The sequence below is a fragment of the Microtus oregoni genome, unplaced genomic scaffold, assembly GCF_018167655.1.
Source record: "Microtus oregoni isolate MIOR12 unplaced genomic scaffold, Mior012 000004F_ref0000308, whole genome shotgun sequence".
Taxonomy (NCBI): Eukaryota; Metazoa; Chordata; class Mammalia; order Rodentia; family Cricetidae; genus Microtus; species Microtus oregoni.
In genome coordinates this window covers 12,047,774-12,071,787 of record NW_024543063.1, presented here as the reverse complement: position 1 = coordinate 12,071,787, position 24,014 = coordinate 12,047,774, and the positions used below count along the sequence as shown (strand labels likewise).

Here is a 24,014-nt window from a genome sequence, read left to right as displayed (position 1 = left end):
AAAAAAGTCACGCCATGCTAACATAAGAAAGAAACCAAAGGAAAACTTTCTCATTAAATAAAGAGGAGATTCCTTTGGGTCATTTATGTAAAGAATACACCATATGTTTATGTACTGTATATGCCATACTCCTGAAAGGACGTACTGGGTTTGGGGTGAGAGGCAGGAAGGGAAGAGAAAGTTGGGGCCCACAAGTTCCCAAGGTCCTAGAATTCTAGCAGTTGGAAAAATTTACTAAAATAAGAGATATGGAAGAATAAGAGCCTTACCATCTTGATCTGATCCTATTCCAGATGAGCAATAGGAAGAAAGAAGATGCAGGACGGCAGTGTTTTGTAGTAACTGGCTTCATACCTGAGTAGATACTGATGCCACTACCTACTGCAGGGATTAAGTAGAAGGAACCCAGTAGCCATAGTAACAGTAGCCAAGAGGAAACAGTCTGGAACAAGAGCCCAATCTGGCAATGGCATCCAATTAAAACTTGGTAATTGAATGAAATTGAAATTCCTGTATCAGTTGAAGATACACAGTGACTGATGAGTCAGACTGCACACAGGCAGGCAGCAGCTGAGGATGCTTCTGTGCACACCAGAGGCAGAGGCAGCATCCTACTTACACGATGCATCAAGAATTTGAGTCATGGGCTGGAGAGATGGCTCAGCGGTTAAGAGCACTGACTGTTCTTCCAGAGGACCTGAGTTCAATTCCCAGCAACCACATGGTGGCTCACAACCATCTGTAATGAGATCTGGCACCCTCTGGCCTGCAGGCATACATGGAGGCAGACTTTCTATACATAATAAATAAATAAATAAATAAAATCTTTTAAAGAATTTGAGTCATTCTTGAATATCAGTACTGGATATTTAGAATAACATATTCTCCATAACCCTTTGTTAATGTAGCACCTTCTCTTAAGAACCCTCAGATCTCCTTTTCCCCCATTTACATTTTTCCTCTATTGGTTAATGAAGAAAGTTTAATATTTAGAGTTCAGAATATAGAAATGCTGTATTTCCCTATGTGGTGGCTAATCTTTGCCAACTCTACTAGACTTGGTTACCTAGGAGACATATATCTGGGTGTATGGTTGAGCGAGTTTCCAGAGTTTCACTGAGGAAGGAAGACCCACTTTCAGTGTGGGTAGTTGTTCTGATCAGAATATGAATGGCCCCCATCGGCTCATATATGTGAATGCTTGGTCACTAGGGAGTGACACTATTAGGCATGGCTTTGTTGGAGGAAATGTGGGCTTTGATGTTTTCAATGTTCAAGGCAGGCCCGATATCACTCTCTCTTCCTGCTGATAAGGATGGAGACTCTCAGCTCCATCTCCAGCACCATGGCTGCCTGCACGCTGCCTTGCTTCCCACCATGATGGCAATAGACTAAACCTCTGAACTTGTAAGCCAGTCCCAACTAAATGTTTTCCTTTATAAAAGTTGCTATGGCCATGGTATCTCTCACAGACTAAGACAGAAGCACTGTCTCAGGAACAGGACTCTAGCCTGAAGGTAAGGGAACAAACAGGGCACCAGCACCCACCTCACTCTGAGCCCTGGCTGTGGGTGCAGTGTAACCTCACATCCTGCCACATGGTTTCCCTGCCACCACAGGCAGTCTCCCTATAAACTGTGAGCCAAAAGAAAGAGTACCGTCCATAAGATGCTCCTGTCAGTATTGTGTTATGGCCATGAGAAAAGTAACTAGTATATTCTATTTCTTATTTCATAGGTCTTAGATTTGGGAATTGATTAAAAGAATCAAAGAAAAAATTCTGGTTTAACTCAAAGATTCAAATTTCTGTTACTTCCAAGCTCTGGTCTATTAAAGTTAACAACAGAAACAAAGTGATTCAGTATGAGCTGGCAATATGCAGAGAGCATAAGAAAATATGGAAGTCACCTTGCCTCGCTGATGGTGGACTAACTATATTACTATGAAAATGAATTATACGACAAAAAAAAATGTTAGTAGGCATTGCTATCTACAGGTCCTCAAAGCACAGGCATTTTCAGAGTAGGTCTGAGGAAGGGAAAAAACAGGACACTTTTTTGGCTAGAATAGCATGAGCAAACATAGAGAGGGAAGAAAGCTCATGCCAGGAAGGGATCCCCAGGAATACTGTTTGGTTTGAGTACAGGGTTCACAGAAGAGACCACAGAATGATGGGCTAGGAGCAGCAGCATGGGATCAGATTGCAGCAAGTCTTAGATGATGGATTCATTTCAAAGAAATGGGGCATGATTAAAAAGGGCTGACCCACATGCTATAAGAACACGGGCTAGACTGAAAATAAGAACTTTCTGGATAATTAACACAGGGTGCTGGAACTGCCCAGTGGTGAGATAGTGACAGACTGAAACAGCATAGTGGTGGACAGGATGGAAAGAGAGACGTGAGGGAGCAGGTTCAGAAATGAAGTCACTGAAAATGACTACAGAGTGATCTGAAATAGTCATCGGCAGTAAAGGGGCAGAAATAACAGAATAACAGAAACAGCAAAAGAAGCTTGGGGGAAGCGCTGCAAACAGCAGGAACACTGGAGCAGGCCATCACTTAGGCTGCAGGGTCACTTGGGGACTTTCTGCCCTCTTACCTCCTTTTTATGACCTACTCCTTGAATTCTTTCTCAAACTGTTGTTCACCTGCGCCTGGACCCATACAGTCCATCTTCCCTCCCACTGCCTAACAGCTTTCCTGCACTCCGCCCCTGTTGGAGGATCCCACCCTGGCTCAGGCCTTTATAGAAGAGCATTTCTGTGTTACTTTCCCCAGAAGGACATAAGTCCAGATCTGGGTAACCAACTTAATATGCTGCTCCTTTCTCATTAGTAGCAATTTCTTCCAGATGCTCAAACCAAAAATCTTGGTAGTCCCTCTTGATCTCTTTCCTTCTCCCAGACCTGATCAGCTGAAGTGTCCACTGTACCCAGATCATACCAAGGATCTGCCTACTCTCATGGTACCTTGCCCCGCTCCCTGAGGTCTAGCCATCTGCCTGTCATGTCTTCCTTTCTCACAGAGGCATAAGCCAAATCAAATCGCCTTCTATCATGGCCTTCCGGTGGTTTCCTGCTGCACAGAGAGCACAGATCTGAAGACCCAGTACTCTGTGATGCACGCCCAACCACCGCTCTGACCTCTCCTCCTACTCCTGTCCTCCAGGAACCGTACTGGCCTCCCTGAAGGGGAGCCATGCACATACTGCTTCAAAGCGGCATGTTCATCCTGCCTGCAGGTTGCACCACAGATACTCACCAGACTCTTTCTTCCACAAGTGAGGCCTTCTCTGATCCTTCAGATAAAAGCACATCTCTAACCCTAGAATAACCAGGCCTATCACTCTGCTTAATTTTCCTTTATAGTACTGTGTAGCAGGAGGTTACTTATTCGTTTCCCAGCTGCCCAGACCCGAAATAACCACAAAGAAACTATATTAATTACAATACTGCTTGGCCTATTAGCTTATGCTTCTTATTAACTAAATCTTACATCTTAAATTAACCCATTTCTATTATTCTGTATTTTACCATGAGACTCGTAGTTTAGGTAAGGTTCCTAGGCATCACTATCCTTTGGCAGCTACGTGGTGTCTCTCTGACTCCATCTACTTTTCTCCTCTGTCTGTGCTTGGAATTCCCACCTTACTCTGTTTTGCCCTGTCATAGGTCAAAGTAGCTTCATTCATTAACCAATAAAAGCAAGACATATACAGAAGGACTTCTCATACCAATACTGTAATAAATTCTCCCAAAATTCATGCCCGTACAATGTGACTTACTTGGAAATAAGACCCTTACAGATATAATTAATATGAGAACACTAGAGTAGGTTTGAATCTAATATGACTGGCCTCCTTAAAAAGCAACAGCAAATTTAGACACAAATGCATATGGAGAATTCCATATTAGGAGGCAGAGACTGCAATAATACTTCATAAGTCAAGAATACCAAGGACTGCCAGATGTCACCAAAAGCTACACAAGAGTCACTAAACACGTTCTCCCTCGAAAGAAACCAAATCTGCCAAACCTTGATTTCAGGCTCCCAAACTCCAGAATGATTAGATCTTGTTGCTTTAAAAAAAAATTTTTCATCAGTGCAATATTTATAACACTTGAGTATCCAAGAAAACATCTACAATACAACTTCTGTACCTGAGGCTCAGCGACCACTCCTGAAGGAGGGTCAGAAACACTGTGAGAGCCAGAGGAACAGGAAGTTTGCTGTGAGATGTATCTCCTAAACATGTCAGAGAAACTTACAAGGAGAAACAGTCTTCCCCAGTGAAGAGCACACAATTCATTATCCAGTACCAAGTGATCAGCCCTAAAAACACCCACGAGCAACAGTATACAGGCTGAGGAGGCTGTATTATATATACATATGAGTGTACAACAACAATTAAAGAAAAAGAGGCCATGAATTTGAAGCAAACTTCTGCTGCTTTAAGCCACTCAGTTGGTCCTACCCTGTAGCCCTGGGAAACTAATAGGTACTTTAGCTGTGAGAATCACTCCTGGGCATGCATAGCACCTTATCTGCTATCTGTACATGTATGTCTTGCTATCATAACTGGTTCACAGAAGACATTCAACAAGCCTTTGGTAAATCCATGAACAAATGATCCAAGTCTCATTGTTTGATCCTCTAAAACCACACGGAAAGAAGATGCCTTCTTGGAACTCCGTGGACAGTTGAGAACTCTCTTTTACCTCTTCTTTAATTTTACAGAAACGGAAACAGTTTCAATGAAGTTTCAATGAAACAGGAAAATCCACAAAGAAAAATAAGCTACATAAGAGAGTACATGGAAATACAGGGTGATGACACATGACTAATAAGATCATAATTATTTCTACACATACTGTCTTTGTTTCTTTTCCTGTTGCTGTGAGAATTACCTTGGCAAAAGCAACTTGAGGGGAAAAGGGTTTATTCTGCTCACAATTCACATTACAATCCTTCACTGTATGGAAGTCAAGGTTGTAAGAACTTGAAGCAGTAAGACATTACATCCACACTCAAGAGCAGAAAGCAGTAAATTAATGCACCCATATTTGTCTTTACTCAGCTTTCTCCACTCTTTACACAGTCCAGAATTCTGAGTCTAGGGAATGGCTACACAGTCCAGAATTCTGAGTCTAGGGAATGGCGCCACCCACAGTGGGCAAGCCTTCCCACCTCAACAACATAATCAAGATAACTCCCCACAGACACTCCAACAGACCAACCTGAGCTAGACAAGATAAGCCCCCACAGAGACTCCAACAGACCAACCTGAGCCAGACAAGATAACCCTCAACAGACACTCCAACAGACCAACCTGAGCTAAACAAGATAAACCCCCACAGACACTCCAACAGACCAACCTGAGCTAGGCAAGACAACCCCCCCAGACACTCCAACAGACCAACCTGAGCTAGGCAAGACAACCCCCCCAGACACTCCAACAGACCAACCTGAGCTAGACAAGATAACACCCCCCCCCACAGACACTCCAACAGACCACCTGAGCTAGATAGTCTCTTATTGAGTTCTTTCACAACTAACTACAAACTGTCTCACAACTATCTATAGCTCCAAACAGGGAATCCAATACCCTCTTCTGACCTCCACAGGTACCAGGCACACTTGTGGTAATACAGCCTAGATTATTCCATATATATTTTCTCACATACATGCAGGGAAAATACTTACATAAATAAAATTTTAAAAACATTTTTAAAATTTAGCATATATTATCTCATTATTATGTTTTATTTTATTTTATTTTATATGCCAGTTCAAAAATCATTTTTAATTTTATTTAATTTTGTTTGTCCTTTGTTTTCTGCTGGCTTTGTTTTTTTCTTTTTTGCTTCCATGTATGTATGTGCACCTTGTGCCTGCCTGATGCCCAGGAAGGTCAGAAGATGGCACAGCTCTCGGGGATCTGGTGCTCTTTTCTGGTCTCTGCAGGTGTCTACTTTTACATACATGGCATTCACACAGAGACATATACATATAAGTAAAAATAAAAAAGTTCAATAAATTTTTAAAAATAAACTATAAAGAAGAGAAATGGAACAAATTGTGGGATAATACAGCCTAGATTATTCTATAAATATATTCTTTTCAGTGCATAAGACAAAAATTGAACAAAATACACATGAGCTTAATAAGAATAGCACAAAAGAAGAAACAAATGAGAGGAATAACAAACCTATTCATTTTGGCTATCTATAAACATTGGCTACGACCTGACACACTAAAGCATCTACCATCACTACATCTTGTCCACTTCCCACCTTTATGTGCTGATAGAGTCTGGTATCTCTGTGATATCTGCTGTCCTAAGTGACATTGTCTCTTAACAATACGAATGAATTCTCATAAAGTAGAGTTCTAAAAACAAGAATAACCTTGTAACACCTGTTTATTTTTCTAAAAACCTGTGTTACCTGAGCTGACCATGTTTTCTTTTTGGTACCATGTTAAGTACCTTCAGTCTCTTAGTAAGTGAGGTGAGACACAGATTACCATGGTCTCATTAGCTCAGAATCTCTCAAGGTGCAGCATTTTCAATACCCGACACATCACAAGAAATCCACAAAGACATGCATTGGAACAGATGTCCAGCCAAAGGGCCACGTCTGGAACCCTTCAGCTAGCAGCAGAATGCACAGTCCTTGTAGGCCAAAGGGAACGTGTCAGAGCAGGCTACACGACAGGCCATAAAGCATCTCCACAAACGGCCTAGTACCATTCTAAACTTAATCACGACAAAAGCTGGGAAGTTCTCAGCATCTCGAAGTTTCTCCTCTTTGGCATAGTGGCACATGTCTGTAATCCCAGAACTTGGAAGGATGAATGTGAGATGAATGTCAAGGCCAGACTAGTACATAGGATGTAGTAGGTTTGAGGTCAGCCTGAACCACATAAAATAGCCCTGATTTAAAAACCAACCAAATAAATAAGACATACAGTTTTAAATAACCCAAGAGTCAAAAGAAGATCATGAAAGACACTAGAAAATATCTGAATTGAATAGAAATAAGCACACGACACACGACAACCTAGAATATCCAGCTAAAGACTGGAAGTGTAGTGTAAATGCCTATATAAGATAAGAGGTTTTAGGGGCTGCGCAAATTGCTGAAAAGATGATGAAGTGCTTGCTGTGCAGGCATGAGTGTGAGTCCCAGAATCCATAGGAAAAGGCCAAGAAAGATGTCATGTCAAGCTCTCATAATCCCTGCTCAGGATAGCAGACTGGCGGGTTGCTGGGGCTTGCTGACCAGCCTGCCCAGGTCACTTAGTGAGCTCCAAACCAGTGAGAGGCCCAGTCTTCAAAACAAAGATGGATCCTGCCAGGGCCCTTGGTTACCAGGGCCCTAGGTTGCTTCCCAGAGGTTGAAAGTGCATCCCTATTGTTAAAGACACAGGACCAGAGCTCTGAGATGGATCTGACCCGGAAGCCTACGCCCTGAGTTCAGTCACATCAGGTGACTCACATCTTCCTCTAACTCCAATTCTAGTGGATCCAAAGCCATCTTCTGGCCTCTGTGAGCACCCACACACATGACACCTACACACATATACATAATTAAAAATAAAAACAACTTTTTAAAAAGACAAGCCATAGACAACATATCCGCAAATCATATTTGATAAAGAACTGGACCAGAACATACACATCCCTCATCTTAGTAAGACAAACCAGTTAAAGGTCATCAAAAAACTGGAATGCAAATACCCCAAAAAAGATATACAAGTAGTTTACAAACTACACATTAAAATCATAAGGAAATACCATAAGAAAAACCTGTGTTTTCCAAGTGGGGATGGTATGATAGACCTCTTTTCAGGAGTTTGGCTGCTTCTAAAAAGTTAAAACGTGGGTCAGTAAGATGGCTCATTGGGAAGTATTGTCTGAGAGCTTGGGTATTCCTTGGAACCCACTGTAGAAGAAAAAGAATAGCCTCCTCTGACTTCCATACATGGCATGTAGCAAGTTTGTATGTATGCATGTGCACACACATACACACACAAATAATAATAATAATACATTTTAATTTTTTCCAAAAAAAAAAAAAAACACGTGCAAACCACACTTACATACAAACATCAGAGCAGCACCATCTGAAACAACCCCAACTGGAAACAATCCAAGTGTCCATCACCTGGAGAATGGATAAGTGAACAGTGACATTCCTGAACAGGTAAGCAGGTAAAAGGTAAGGTTCTGTATTCATTGTTTTACCCAGAAAAAAGCAGTCTGCTGAAATCAGGAACCACTCGCGCCATATATTCCAATGTGGACAACCTTGAAGACAGGATCAGTGAAAAGCTGAATGCAAACCACTGTACTGAATAGCTCCATTTAGACTGTTCTAGAAACAGCAAATCTGCAGTGACAAAAAGTTGCTGCTCACAGTGGGATGACATGGGGCAAGAACACTTTCCTTCGCCGGGCAGTAGTGGTGCACCCCTTTAATCCCAGCACTTGAGAGGCAGAGGCAGGCCAGTCTCTGAGTTTGAGGCCAGCGTGGTCTACAAAGCAAGTCCCAGGACAGCCAGGGCTACACAGAGAAACCCTGTCTCGGGAAACCAAAAAAAAAAAAAAAAAAGAAGGAAGGAAGGAAGGAAGGAAGGAAGGAAGACCTTCTTTCACTGGATTTCAGGGTGACAACACTTCTCTATGAAATGCAAAAGTTCCCCCAAACATGCTTCCAGCAGGAACACTTACTTCAATAGACCTGTTGAGAGCTGGCATCAACAATGAGTAAGCACGACTTGCGTAGATCTAGCGTTCTACCGCAGCCAGGAAACACTACACATTTCTGCTACGAACCAGCTACTGAAGCTCAGCTGGAAAAATCAGCCCCAATGGATACAACATACTACAGGAAATGACAGAACACAGTTCTCCAGGAAGAATGGCTTGTTCAATATAAGTCCATTTTCCTGCTGCTTTGATATCTCTGGTGAAAACATTCCTAATCCCTGCTGGAACTCTTCTGGATGTGAATCAAAACCCCTTACTCCTGGCCAAAGAAGCGAGTGTGCCATTTTTAGTTAAGGACCTAAGAGGGACTAACTGTACCAATTACACTTGCCAGCTCTTCCTGCATCAGCATATTGTTGGCCTTGGGCTTGCAATTCGAAAGGAGAGGACCATACACTTTTATTCATCTAAGTGAGACTCCAAGCTGTTTCTCGGCTCCTTGCAACACATCTCAGCCGATTAGTGCCTATTTCAACAAAAGTCTGACATCCTTTCCTAAACATCTTAATTGGTTAAGAGCTTCTGTCGTTTGCCACTGGCAGTCACTTTAAGTCATTGATTAAAGCAGCTTGCACATCAGCACAATCTGAAATCCATTTCTTTTTCAACCAGCTGGGCTTGAGAAGCGACCTTTAAGACAGCCCAATTCAAGCACGAACGCAGTGCTCTGCGTGACAACAATCCATCACACAAGGAAGAGAATCTATAGACAGTGGAAGGGGCAAACCAAATTGCCATGAGTAAGTACTCCGCTGCTTTCTGTCTTATAAACAGGAATCGGACTGGTTCCAATGTTCGCACAGCAGGCCCTTTACCAACTAAGCCACAGTTCTAGCCCCTGAAAATACTCTAATGATAGTTAGTTACATGTGAATGATGGTCTTTAGCTTCCATATAATGTCATTTCTAGTTTATCTTTTCATCTTTATTTCACATTTCATTTTAATTATCTGGCTGATGAGCTTTACTGCACTAAAATGTACATTCAGGGTAGACGTGCATGCCAGAAGCTACAGAAGACATGAACTGACTCTCGGAACTGGACACAGCATCTTTTACCCATTTGCAGCAATCTGTAGAAAGTCATCCTAACTATTCTGGGCCTCAGTCCACCCACGTGGAAGATGACTCCAAGGGCCACTGATGTGTAATTATTGTGTCAAATTGTAACACATGTCTCCTGCAGGTCCTTCAGGATTCCAAATAGCCTTTTATGTCCGAGTATGATGTGTCTAGATCACAAGGCTCAAAAATCCACAGTTCAGAATTGACTCGTGGCAGAAAAATCACATATTTATGTAAATAAGTTTCTGTGAAAATAGGATAGAACTATATCACATGAAAATAGAATGGAAAAAAAAACACTTACTGCACTTTGATGAATAATATAATTTCACTACCATTTAATTATAGCATGTTTTACCTAGTGCTGGAAAAACTTGGAAAAATAAATTTTAGAAAACATTTCTTAATATTAAAAGAATATTTTTGAAGAAAAATGAATAAAAAACATGGTGGGGCTCACAAAATCACAGAGACGTGGGAGTGAGATCTGATCTAAATAAACTAAAGGAAAGAGAGGCAGAGGGATTAAAGCCTCTGGACCCACAGAACACACTGAGCATCCTCTATCAAACGGACGTGGTATATTGCCAGTGTCAACAAACAATGGAGGAGAGTCTGCACCACTTCTACCTGGTTTGTCCTGACACTCTCTGGTGAGCTGGAGTTCCAGTTCCCTGTCACTATGCAAATGTCTAATATAAAACAGACCCTATAATCTGCATGGCAAAAAAGGACCCATCAATGAGGAAGTCATGTCATTATAAAATAAGTTATGTTCCATCCTACTAGCTGCTTCCACGTGTCCATCTTTTCTAGCAGGAACATCTTAGCTCTTTTACCTAATGACCCATATGCAGGTGAAATTTATCAGTTCAGACACAGGCATGGGGAATGACTAAAGTGTGGCTAGTCTTTCTCCCCTGTCTTGCTGTCTGCCCTTAGACCACATTAGCGTTCTTAAGTAGAGTAGGGAAAGTGTTAGAAATCTGTGGCGTTCTACTAATGGTTGGGTAGGGAAAGACATTCAAACTAGTGGAACCTCGGAAAAGTCTGTGTAATAAACCATAGATGCTGACAACAGTTCTTTCATGAACAGCATGAATGAACAGGGAAATGAGCCAACTTTCACAACGGAAGGATGTTGTTATGCATGTGGTCATGGTCAAGACCGTCTACACTGTACAACTATGGTAAAAGAATGGCAGGGCGAACGGTGAAGAAGGGACTTAATAGAAAGATACAATAGCTCCCAGAAAGCCCAGCAGCCAGGAGTGTTTCTATCTCCTACCTGTCAATATGATTAGAAAAAGAGTAATCATCCCCCCCACCCACACTGACCGCCAGAAGACAAGGAAGTGTATAGCTGCCTACAGCAGACTGCTGATCTTAGCAGATGGTAGTATTAGTAAAGACTCAATGGACCCATGCTGCAAGCAGACAGGACAGAAAGTAAGTACTCCCATGTTTTAGTTAATACCAGTGGATGATACGGTCATTTCTACCTAAGCGATATTATCAACAATCTACTGTTAGTCAAACTTCTGTCAATCAATCAAAAAAACAGACAAGAAAAAGGAGGACTTCTTCCTCCCTTACCTTAACAGAGGTCTCTTGGAGGGATAAAGCAGATCACTACCTGGAAGGGTGCTTAAGATCTGGATAGAGTATGCTTTGATATGCAAGGAAATGTGAGTTTTGGATCATAAAGGCCTAGGTAGAGAGATGCCAAGCAGAAGAACAAAGCAAGACAAGAAATGAGCAGACAAAACTTTTAAAGTAGAAAGCAAGAGTGGGAGGAGCAAAAGAGAAACCACAACGCACCAGCATTACAAGCTGGGTCCCTTCACTGCAAGTCTAGTCTGGTGAGAGCCGTGGGGGCTGGGATTCAGCCAACCCTAAGAGGAAGTACAGAGAACACCCACTACCACAACACAGCAATGTCACATTCACAGTGAACAACAGGCTGCTGATCAAAAGGCCCAAAAGACACAAGGTTGTAGATATGGGACATATGTAGGAAAGGGGGCCATCAAAATGGCTTAGCAGGTAAAGCTGCTCGCCACAAAATCTGATGACCTGAGTTGGATCCTGGAGCCCCATATGGTAGAAAAATCAACTGATGCAAGTTCCCTCTGACCTACACACATGTGCATGCACACACACACACACACACACACACACACAAATATAACAATAATAAAAATAAATGAATAAATAAATGCAATTTTAAAAAATAAATGTAGGAAAAAATGTTGTTAGAAAGCAGAGAAACAATTTGCTAATCAGAAAAATTTGCTATGTGAATGAAGCTTATGTTCAAATCCCTGTATGATTTTTGGAGAGGTCCAGCTCTTCCGATTTTACCTTGTTTTTCATCAGCAAAATGGATATAATCATGGTGTGGGACAATGGTCTGTATTCTATTATATTTTAAATAAACGCTGATTGGCCAGTAGCCAGGCAGGAAGTATAGGCAGGACAACCAGACAGGAAGTAGAGGTGGGTCAATGAGAACATATCATTCTGGGAAGAAGGAAGTCCTAGTCTACAGTCCTGACCCAGCCACTGGAGAAGTAAGATGTGACTGCCTCGCTGAATAAGGTACTGAGCCATGTGGCTAACATAGACAAGAATAACGGGCTAATGTAAGTTATAAGAGTTAATAAAATGCCTGAGCTAATGGGCCAATCACTAATGTAGACCTCTGTGTGATTTCTTTGGGACTTAAGGGCTGCAGGACCAGGCGGGACAGAAAAACTCAGTCAACCTAAGCACACCTCTTAGAAGCTGTATGCCATGCAGTCTATTTCCCTTGTTATTTTAAAAGACTGATTCAAACCCTAATTCTGTGGTGCAGGGGAACCGTGCTTTCCTAAGCCAGAGTGAATCCTCAGGAAGGTTTTCTCTGGTGTTCTCATCAGAAGTCCTCTGTCCAGGCAGAAGGAATTCCAGACACCAAACTTCCCCTTCACAAGAGTCCCCCAGTACAGTAGCAACCCAACATGGCCAGAGTTTTGTCCCTCTGGCTTTTGTGGTTATCACTTGAGAACCCGTGGAGAAAACTGTAGATGTGCCCAGGGATTGCCTCGCTTACTTTCCTGGCCCTCTTACCGTTCCTCACCCCTCCATTCCTGAACCAGCTCTGGGACTTCTGTCTTCTAAGGAGCCATGGTGTTTCCCCTTCTTCTCAAGCCTTAGCAATGACTGGTGACCAAGCCTGGGACAAGGGTTTCCTCTTTGCCCTGAAGACCCATCCAAGTGTTTCCTGAACAGAAGCAATCCTCTCAGACACAATGAAGTGCTAACGTCCTCTCCATTTCCTCTGCAGGACTGCCATACAGGGTGATGAAGCACTAGAAGAAAGTGCTGCCTCAATGCTCTCCCTCCATAGATACCAAGTAACTAGAAGGTGCCACATAGTGGTGATCACAGTCCTGAAGAGACCATCCTACATGACTCTGGAAGACCAACTTCTTCCAGAGGACGAAATTACACACTGATTGGCCAAAGTAATTGACAACAAGCAACTAAAAGCTAAAACCCCAATCTTTCTCTAGATACAATAAATATGCCAGGAATGTTAGCATATTTCTTTAATACCAACACTTAAGAGACAGAGGTAAGTGGATCTCTGTGAGTTAGAGGTCAGACTGATCTACATAGGGAGTTCCAGGCCAAAGAGGGTTAAACAGTGAGATTCTGTCTCAAAAAACAAAAAACTATATCTATGACTGACAACAAAGTCCTTTGATTTATCTGCCCTCTTTCAAACACAAAGTCACTATAAAAGTCTCTACTGAGATCAATTCCTAAAAGAAATAATTTTAAACAAGCAAGCAAACAAATGAACAAAAACCAGTCTAGCAATTTTCCTGCCTCAGCCTGCCAAGCACTGGGTGGAAGTTCACGCTCATTGACACTGAGACATTGCTTCTGGCAATCCTCCTGAAACTGTCATCTATTTTGATGAAGGGTGTGGGAGTTTGAATGTAACTGGCCTCCATAATTTCACAGGGAGTGGCACAATTAGGAGGTGTGGATTTGTTGGAGTAGGTTTGGCCTTGCTGGAGGGAGTCTGTCACTGTAGGGGCAGGTTTTGATGTTTAGTATACTCAGGATACTGCCCAGTGTCTTAGTCAACTTCCTGTTGCCTACAAGATGTAGTAGGACTCTCAACTGCAACTGCCTGCACACCGCCATGCTCCTTGCAATGGTGACAATGGACTGAGCCTCTGAAACTGTAAGTAAGCCACCCCAACTAAATGTTTTCTCTATAAGAGTTACCATAGCCAGGGTGTCTCTTCACAGCAATAAAAACCCTAAGACAATGGGCTTTTGGTTTTGTTTGTTTGAGACAGAGTCCTGTCTCCTTGTAGCCCTAGCTGTCCTGGAACTTGCTCTGTAGACCAGACTGGCCTGGAACTCAGAGGATCCACCTGCCTCTGCCTCCAGAGCTCTGGGATTAAAGATGTGAGCCACCAGGTCAGGCTTAGATGGCATTTTCTTCTGTCGTACAACTCAAAGGCTCTTTTCCTATATAGTAACACTTAACATAACAAAAGCCTCTTCTTCCATCCCAAACATAGACCATACATAGTCATTTTCTGTCTGCAGATTACTATGACCACAAAGTTGGTCTTTGTCAGCAAATGATCATGAACTTGGCCTTTGGTGTTCCTGCCAATAGGATCTGACCTGGTGACAGGCCATGTTCTCTGAGGCTTCATACAGTAAGCTTGTCTTTGGGCGACAGCACAGCAAGCCAGGCATCTTGTCAGACCCCAGATTTCACACCTATGCTTGGGAACAGTGTTCAGTAGTATTTAAGGGTCAGTTTTCCACCACAAAGTTGCCACACAGGAAGAGAAATTTCTAAGCATACATGAAAACAGAGACACAGAGAAAAGGCAGCCAGGAACTGCCTGACTCTGGGTAGCAAACATGAATGTCCAGACTGAACGTGGAAACAAACCTACAGGCTTACCAACTGTCATCTGCTGTCTTGTAAGAGAACACGAAGAGGAATGGAATCAATCAATTTTAAAAACTGTTTCGATAATAGCTACAACCTAAATGGAACTGTGGGTTCTAAATGACAAGAAAAGGTGAGGACAAGGTCACGTGAAAAGGATATAGTCTGAGAACGCCAGTGAAGTGCTTCTGAGACTACACAGATGGGGCCCACATTCTTGGGACAGGGGCAAGAACTGTGTTTCAGAAGACAGGATGGGATCAACCTTACTCACAGGACACCAAAGAACTTTAAGATGGAAATAAAAGTTCCATCGTTGTGATCCAAAGCTTCTGCAATAGGGAGCCTGACACCATAGTTTCATTTTTGCTTGGGTCGATCTGTGCTGTATTGACCATCCCAGTCCCCGACCCACTGTGCTCATGATGCCAATTCCGTGAGCCCTGGCAAGTGGCACAGATCTGCCGGTGCAGATGAATGCTGTGAACGTATTGCAAGGAAACACCACAGCTCCTAATCCAGACTTTACATCAGCTGGACTACTTCCAAGTGAGTGGCATGCCACTTACCTTCCTCAAAGCTGATAATCTTCTGTCTCACTAGAACACGGAAGTTTTCAACAGGATTCACACTTCCAACCTAGAGCAGACCCAGAGAAACACACCTGCAGGTCACTTAAGGTTTTGGCAATCTCCCACATCTTAGTCTCATTCCAGCCGGGATAACACACCCTGACAAAAGCAACTTCCAGAAGAGTGTTGATTTGACTCACAGTTGCGGATTACAGTCAATCACAGCAGGGAAGTCACAGGGAAAGCCCTCTGAGGGAGTCTGGTTATAGCAAATCCATAATCAGGAAAAGAGAGCAAGTAATGTCTGCATGGGAGAGCTCAGCTGGCTTTCTGCAGTCTGTGAAGTTCCTAGGGAATGGTGCCACCTGCAGTGGGCAGGTTTTCCCACCTCAATTAGTGTGAGTGGGCTAATCCCCCATAATCATGCCCACAGGTCAACCTGACCTAAACAATTTCTCTCTGAGACTCAATTCCCAGATGATTCTAGGTTATGTCAAGTTGACAGTTAAAAATTAACCATCACATCTCAGGCAAGATAGATGGCTTAATGGTGTAAGTGTGCTCTTGAAAACAAAAAAGGCCTTTCTATCATTATGACTTCCAGGATTCTGTTAAAAGAAGATTCAGAGATGGGCAAGATGGCTCACCAGGTGAAGGTACTCTGCTGCCAAGCCTAATGCCCTGAGTTCAATCCCCAGGATCCACATGATAGATAGAGAAAACCAACTCCTGCCCGTTGTCTTATTTCTACATGTACATCATGGCATGCTCATGTGCATGTATGCAAACATGTACACATACAAAAATAGGCCACCTGTGCATTCTGATAACCAAGTAGGAAAGGGAGGGCACTGTCACCTGAGGTCATACTAAATAATTTTCCCATTATGATGACATGAGAAACAGCAGCCAAAAGCTTGAGTCATTGAACTACTGGAGGAGGGGGAGCTGCTACTAGCCCTTTGACATTGGTGTTTTGGTAGAATACATAAATATGCCCATACTGAACATATCCTTTTAAAAAATAAGATCATATATACAGATGTACTGCAGTACAACTCTCTCTGATCACACCTCTGTCTTTAATCTGCATTAATCTCAACCCTAACAAGGCCTATGCAGCGCTTAGCTCTGTGAGGGCTTCCTGTGAGCACTGGTAAACTTTACAAGATTATAAATTATCTTTACAAGATAAATACATTATCCCTGCTTGGCTTGGACCAGTGTGAGGAAAGTGTGCAGAGCATGAGGTTGTGACTTTTCAATACTACAGAAGATTCCCACGAAGCCCAAACCACTGTGTGGACATTTGATTTTTCTGGCACATTTTTGTTTGACTTTGCTAACTGGGGAAATGAGACGATCTGTTGATTTAAAACAATGCTGCACGTATGAAGGTAATACATTCCAAGTTCCAACAACCTTCTTTCTCATCAAAAGAAACTCTCAGGATCAAAGGGAATTTGATTTGGAAAGTCGTCACCTTGCAAATTCTGTTTTGAAGGGGGTTTTATTAGGTTTATTTTTAAATTACATGGGTGTATCTGTGTGTGGGTTTGAGCACAAGAGAGCAAGCACCAATGAAGGCCAGAACTGTTGGATTCCAGGGTTATGAGCCACCCCATGTGGGTGCTGAGAACAGAACACGGGTGCTCTCAACCATCCGAGCCACCTCTCCCACCTCTGAAGTTTTACACTAGGAAAAAGATAGAAATGGTACACTTACTTTAAATTTATGTATTTGGGGAATAAGATTCAGATCATTAGCCATCCCCTACTTACCCCTATCATCTTTACTAAATGGAGAACTGTGAAACGAAGCCAGTAAGAAAATCTGCACAGGAGTGCTGCCACTGAGGTGCTCTGCTCCACATCTTATTCAGAGCTGTTTACTACAGACAGACAGGTAATTCCATATGCCATTCTATTAGTTACTTCCAGGAAGAAAGGAAGAACGTGAGGTGGGTCCGTATCGTTCACAGAGAGGACCGGAGAAAGTGGCATGCCAGCAAACTCATCAAGCCCACGTCTTGGCCTCCCTGCAGTGGGAGGGAGGGACACCGGAAGAGCTCAGTTTACCTTGGTGACATTCCCTTCAGCCAGGCTGGAAATACTGATGTGAGTTTCTTCTTTCTCAGTCTTACATTTTTTAGCAGCAGGCCCCTCTTCGTGACTAGAAAGGAAAGAAACAGGTAAAATTTCCCCCTTAAAACAAAATAAAACAAAACAAAAATATAATACATCAGATATTTTATGTGAAAAGTGTAAAGCTATTTTCCAATCTAAAGTAAACAAACATAATGTTTAGACAGTCTTTCCGAATAGCAGGCCTCTCCTCCCAGTCCTGGGGTCCTGACAGGAGGCCTTGAGTAGTGTGGGCTTTGTTTCACAGTGGTACAGAAGGCAGCAGCGGCTGCTGCATCACGGGGTACATGAGAAAGACATCATGGCAAGCACAGGTAACGGGGTTGGACATTAACTAAGAAATCCATCTGTACACCAGACAGCTTCCTGAACCCATCTCAGAATCCAGAATTTGCGTACACAGAACTTTGTGGCTCAAAACTCCACCTCCCCGCTGTACTAACCTAGGTAAGATTTCTATAAGCTTCTGATTAAAGTGTCACAAGTCAAATATGCAAAAACTTCTTTTTCAAGTATTAAATGTTTTCTTCAAAGCCACCTTTTAATTTGCTTTCTTATAGCCCTGATTCTGTTTGGGCATGGTGCTAACAACGTCCAATAGCATCCATCAATGTGCCAAGGAAAGATCGCTCCAAGAAAGGCTATCAAACATCTGCCTCAAGTCACATACTGGCTATAATAACATGCTGGCTCCAAAGTCATGAGGACATTAAGGTAATCATAGAAGAAAAAAAATCCCAATCCAAAGTTCTTGCCTATCATCTCCCCCACATGATGAAACACAAAGACATGAAGAATTTTCTCCTGGAGAAATAGTAAGTGTAGGCTAAGGGCAGCCAACAAGAAACAACTGTAATCAGTAACTAATGAATTTGTGACTGTTCTAGTTAGGGCTGGGGAGATGACTCAGTCAGTCAAGTGTCTTGCAAGCAGACAGACCTGAGTTCATGGTATGTGTATGTGTATGTGTGGTGTACATATGTGGTAGTGTGGTGTATGTGTTTTTGTGTGGTTTGGTGTGTGTGTACACATGTGCGTGCATGTACGTATGTGTACACCTGTACTGTGTAAATGTGTGCGTGTGTGTACATGTGTGCACGTGTGTGTGGTGTGTTTGTGATGTGTGGTGGGGGGACTCTGTGTGTATGCATCTGTGTCATAATGGTACACGGTAGTTCTAGTGTTTGGGAGGTAGAGACAGGTGGATCCTTGGGAATTTTAACATACGTGGTGAACCACAGGCCAGTGAGAGATCTTGTCTCAGGAAAATTTTTTTAAATGTGGATGTTGCCAGAGAAATGGCATCCACAGTTGTCTTCTGGCTTCTGCACATTAATGTGCATATACATACAAACATGTATACATATGTACACACACACACACATATATATATATACCAATAAATAATCTATTTTAATTGACAAACTATATATGTCAAAAATAACAATGTTTTAAAACAAGAAACATTATTGCGGTATGACTAACTGGAGCTAATGAACACACACATTACTTTACCCTGCTCTTTTCTTCTTTAATTGTAATGGGAATAGCTAAAATCTCTCTATGAGCTCCCTCTCCTTTGGTGAAGTTGGGCAGTGTGGGTTTGAATCAAATTCAAAGTCTTGTGCATGCCAGGCACCCTTCCCTCCATTAAAAATTTTCAATACTATTATTTCAAATGTATTGGCTTTTTGCTCAAATACCTACCTTCAAATAATGAATCTTAAAAATGAAGAGAAAATTAGGAAGCAGAAACTGGATTCAATAAGGAGCCCTCTCTTACAGGGACTCGCAGAATAATCAGCACAGTCATAAGCTGTGTGTGACCTAAAACTTCTATTCACTGACATTTCCCTTTGAGAAGCAGAGAGGAGAGAGGACAATAGGACGAGGGCAGGCAGTGTAAGGGCGAAGTCATTACTGCTCTTCCCTTTCTAGAAGTGTACAAGTGCGTACCGACAGCAGACATGGAAGAGAAGGACACAGACCCGAGGGAGACAATTCCGACCGAGAGAGTGTGAAAACCAGTCAGAGCCAGCCACTGCAGCTGGACTGCACCAGAGAGACAGGAACAGAGCACAGGTGATGATCTGGGGACAAATATACCTGGCGTCCAGGCTCAGTGTTTTGTAGATTTTTTATTTGAAATTTTAACTTATTTCTCCTCTTCCTCCTCCACCTCCCTCTTCCTCCTCCTCCTCCTCCTCCTCTTCCTCCTCCTTCTTCGTGTGTGTGTGTGTGTGTGTGTGTGTGTGTGTGTGTAGGTATCCACATGCTACAGCTTGCATGTAGAGGTCAGAGGACAAGAGGCAGCTGGATCTCTCTCCACTGTGAATTCTAGGAATCCAGCTTAGGCCGCCAGGCTTGTACACCAAATGCTTTTATCTGCTGAGCCATTTTGCCGGCCCTAGTCTCAGCCTCTCATGTCTTCTTGGTACAGGCATATGATTTGATTCTAGGATATAATCTAGATTTTAGAGTTTACTTACTTACGGAGTTACCACTCAGCTGAGCTTCACTTTTCTCCTAACGAAAGCACAGCAATGGAAATTACCTTTAGTATATCAACTATCCTCTTCCTAAACACAAATTAACATATAATATCAAGAAGCATCACTGAGAGATGACTCAGTGATTAAGAGCATTTGCTGTTCTTGCAAAGATACAGGCTTGGTTCCTAGCCCTGACATGGTAGATCACCACTGTATGTAACTCCAGATTCAGGGGATCTAACATCCTCTTCTGGCCTTCACAGACAGAAACACACGTGGTGCATATACATACGTGCAGGCAAACACTTGTAAAAATTAATGAATGAATAAATGAACGAACAAATCTGGACCTGCCTAAGGATCATATGTCCTGCCTGGATTTCTGCACGTCTTTCTGCATCAGATAAATGTCTCTCTCTGTCTCTTCTCTCTGCCTCCAGCGCAAGACGCAAATCCAACATTTGGCCAGCACAAATTGCTCTTTAAGACTTTTTTTAAAGTCACAAACTTGGGTGGGTAGGGAATGGGGTAGATCCAGGAAAAGTTGGAGGAAGAGGGTTGAATATGATCAGAACGTGTTTTATGAAACTCAAAACTCTCAAAGAATAAAAATAAATACAAATCTTTTTTAAAAAAGAATGAAGTGCTACACATACAAAGTGTTACACTAAGTCCTGTAGAGTTAAATCACAAGAAGAGTTTCTTAGGCCTCTAAAAGAAGATTTGAGGAAAGGAAAGATAAAGTATATAGTATATGTATCATATTCCCTGTATCCAGCAGGTAAAAACCGCCCCAGAAATAAGTACATAGTAAAATTTTAATATGGTTAACAGTTTCAAGGTCAGGGAATTAACAGTAGTATTATAAATTTTGCATTTAATACTCACGACATCTATGTGAAATGGGAAAGGACAATGACAAAGGACAATGATAATCTCTGAATTATCTATGAAGATACTACACCCCAGAAAGCAGAAACTACCCATGCAGCCACATGGACACACAAACCTTAACAGTGTTGCATTAGGATGATGGGACCATTAGCAAAATACTTTCAGAAACATATAAACACTTGGTAATTAATAGCAAAATGTGTAAGCAACATTTATGTGTCATCCATTGAGCTAGATTCTAAATCCTGAATTTCCAAACATTAATTAATAGTGTTCTCAATACTTCCAACAAGGACAAATTTAAGAAAGGTAAATACAAGCACAGACAAAATCCTGTGCTAAGAAACATATCACATCTAGCAAGTGGCGGTACCAGCTGCGGCACAGGATGCAGCTGGAAGGGCTAGGGAGAGCAGAAATGGAAGGGGCTGGGGATGCGATCCACTGACAGAGCACATGGGTGAGGCACTGGAGTCAATCCCTAACCAAAGCGGCGAGGGTAAGGAACGCAATGGTGTTTTCAAGGCAGCGGGACTGTGTAGACTTCTGTCTGCTGGGCTCTCCCGTTTGTGTAACAGTCGGACCATCTTAGGTGGCAAGTAGGAGGAGGCGACCGAAAGCAAGACCAATATGCAGTTTAAGAAGCAGAACTAAACAGAGAACTCTCAACAGAGGAATCTAAAATGGCTGAAAGACACTTAAGGAAATGCCCAACATCCTTAGTCATCGGAGAAATGCGAATCAAAAACAACTCTGAGATTCCATCTTACACCTGTAAGAATGGCCAAGATCAAAAACACTGATGACAACTTATGCTGGAGAGTTTGTGGAGAAAAGGGAACATTTTTGCATTGCTGGTGGGAATGCAAGCTGGTACAACCCCCTTGGATGTCAGTGTGGCGATTTCTCAGAAAATTAGGAAACAACCTTCCTCAAGACCCAATAATATCACTTTTGGGTACATATTCAAAGGCTGCTCAATCGTGCCACAAGGACATGTGCTCAACTATGTTCACAGCAGCTTTGTTTGTCATAGCCAGAACCTGCAAACAACTTAAATGCCCCTCGACCAAAGAATGGATACGGAAAATGTGGTACATTTACACAATGAAGTACTACACAGCAAAAAAAAAAAATAAAATAAAATAACAACAGCTTGAATTTTGCAGGAAAATGGATGGAGCTAGAAAACATCATTTCAAGTGAGGTAACCCAGACACAGAAAGACAATTATCACATGCATTCACTCATAAGTGGTTTTTAAACATAAAGCAAAGAAAACCAGCCCACAAATCACAATCTCAGAGAACCTAGACAACAATGAGGATCCTAAGAGATACATACATGGATCTAATCTTCATGGGAAGTAGAATAAGACAAGATCTCCTTAGTAAATTGGGAGTGTGGGGACCTTGGGAGAAGGTTAGGGGGGGGGGCGGGGTAATGTAGAGCTCAATAAAAAAGAATAAGAACTAAACTGAGCAGTGGTGGAGCACACCTTTCATCCCAGCACTGGGGAGGCAGAGGCAGGTGGATCTCTGTGAGTTCAAAGCCAGCCTGGTCTACAGAGTGAGTTCCAGGACAGCTAGGGTTACACAGAGAAACCTGTCTCGAAAAAAAAAAAAAAAGGAAGAATCAGAACTATTGAAATCTTGTTCGATATGTGGAGTGTAAGGGTACTTTTCTGGGGAATTTCATAGTTTTGTATCAAATGAGTCCATCACATGGGGGTGAGATTAAGAATAATGGCATTAAAGAACTTTAAGCAGCTGTGATGTGGTCTAACTCTTTTTTTAAAATATAAAACATCCACTCATGCTAAAAAGATGACTTGGGATAAACGCACCTGCCACCAAGCCTGACAACCTGAATTCAAGTTCCAGGACCCAGATGACAGAAGAGAATCAACTCCACAGGTTTTCCTTGGACATGTGTACCACAGTGCAGGCATATTTCCCAACCCCCCCCCCACCCCCGCAACACATACACACACACATAAACTTTAAAAAAATGTAATAATTTTTTTTAAACTTCTCTCTAATCAGCTGGCAGCCTCTGGGTATCTCAGAAAAAGGTAATCAGAGCTGGGTGGTGATAATGTAAGCCTTTAACCCAGCACTCAGGAGGCAGAGGCAGGCAGATCTCTGTGAGTTTGAGGCCAGCCTCGTCTACAAAATCTAGCTCCAGGACAGGCTCCAAAGCTACAGAGAAACCCTGTCTCAAAAAACTCAAAAAAGAAGTAATCAGGAGAGATTAATAAAAAGAGTAAGGTGGCCTTAGAAAGTTAAGAATTTCTACTCCGCCCACTCTGATGAGGGAGCCCAAAGATTAAACTGCTCACCAATGGTCATTGATATAATCAATCTTGCCTATGTAATGAAATTTTCAAAAGCTCACAAAGGGGGCTGGAGAGATGGCTCTGCAGTTAAGAGCACTGGCTGCTCGTCCAGAGGATTGAAGTTCAGCTTCCAGCACCCACATGGGGCTTACAACCGTCTGCAACTCCAGTAATAGGGATCCAACGCCTTCTTCTGGCTTCTGTGGGCACTACATGCACATGGTGCACAGACACATATGCAGACAAAGCACCCATGAACATAAATTATTTTAGCTTTTAAAAAGTTGAAAAGGTGGGGTTCAGACAGCCTCTGAACAGCTGAACATATGAAGGGTCCCAGATCATGGTTCCTCAAAGGCTCAGAAGCTTGGAGACCTTCCTAAATACCTCACTCTGTGCACCTCTTTCTCTTCATTGCTCACATCTCTTACAGTAAACCAGGAAATGTTGAAAAAAGAAACACAAGACTTGCTGAGGGAGCAGAGTGTTTGGAAAGGATGAGACTACAAGGAAGGAAAGTGGCTATCAGTAAGACAGGCTGAAACAGGAGGCACAAGACCCGCCAAGGCAATGCTGCTGTGAAATGCTATTAAGGGCTAAAGAGCCAGTCACTAAGCCAAGCACGGTTCAATGATCTCGCTAAAGCTGTGTAGCAGCCCTCAGGATTATCTACTGTCACTGTCTTCTGGAGATGAGCAGATGAAGGCCCATCAAATGCAGGTATCTGCTTTGCACAGCACAGCTAAACCTGCCAATTCCA

At 42.5% G+C, this 24,014-nt stretch overlaps 1 protein-coding gene across 1 annotated transcript in view; it reads right to left on the bottom strand.

The window, feature by feature from the left end:
• Positions 1–24,014, bottom strand: part of Xrcc5 (X-ray repair cross complementing 5) — a 96,325-nt gene that overhangs the window by 25,354 nt on the left and 46,957 nt on the right. The window contains exons 15-16 of the mRNA XM_041650012.1: positions 17,465–17,558; positions 15,383–15,452 (exon numbers count right to left, since the gene is read on the bottom strand). Of these exons, the coding sequence (XP_041505946.1) occupies positions 15,383–15,452; positions 17,465–17,558 (164 nt within the window). The remainder of the gene's footprint in view (positions 1–15,382; positions 15,453–17,464; positions 17,559–24,014) is intronic.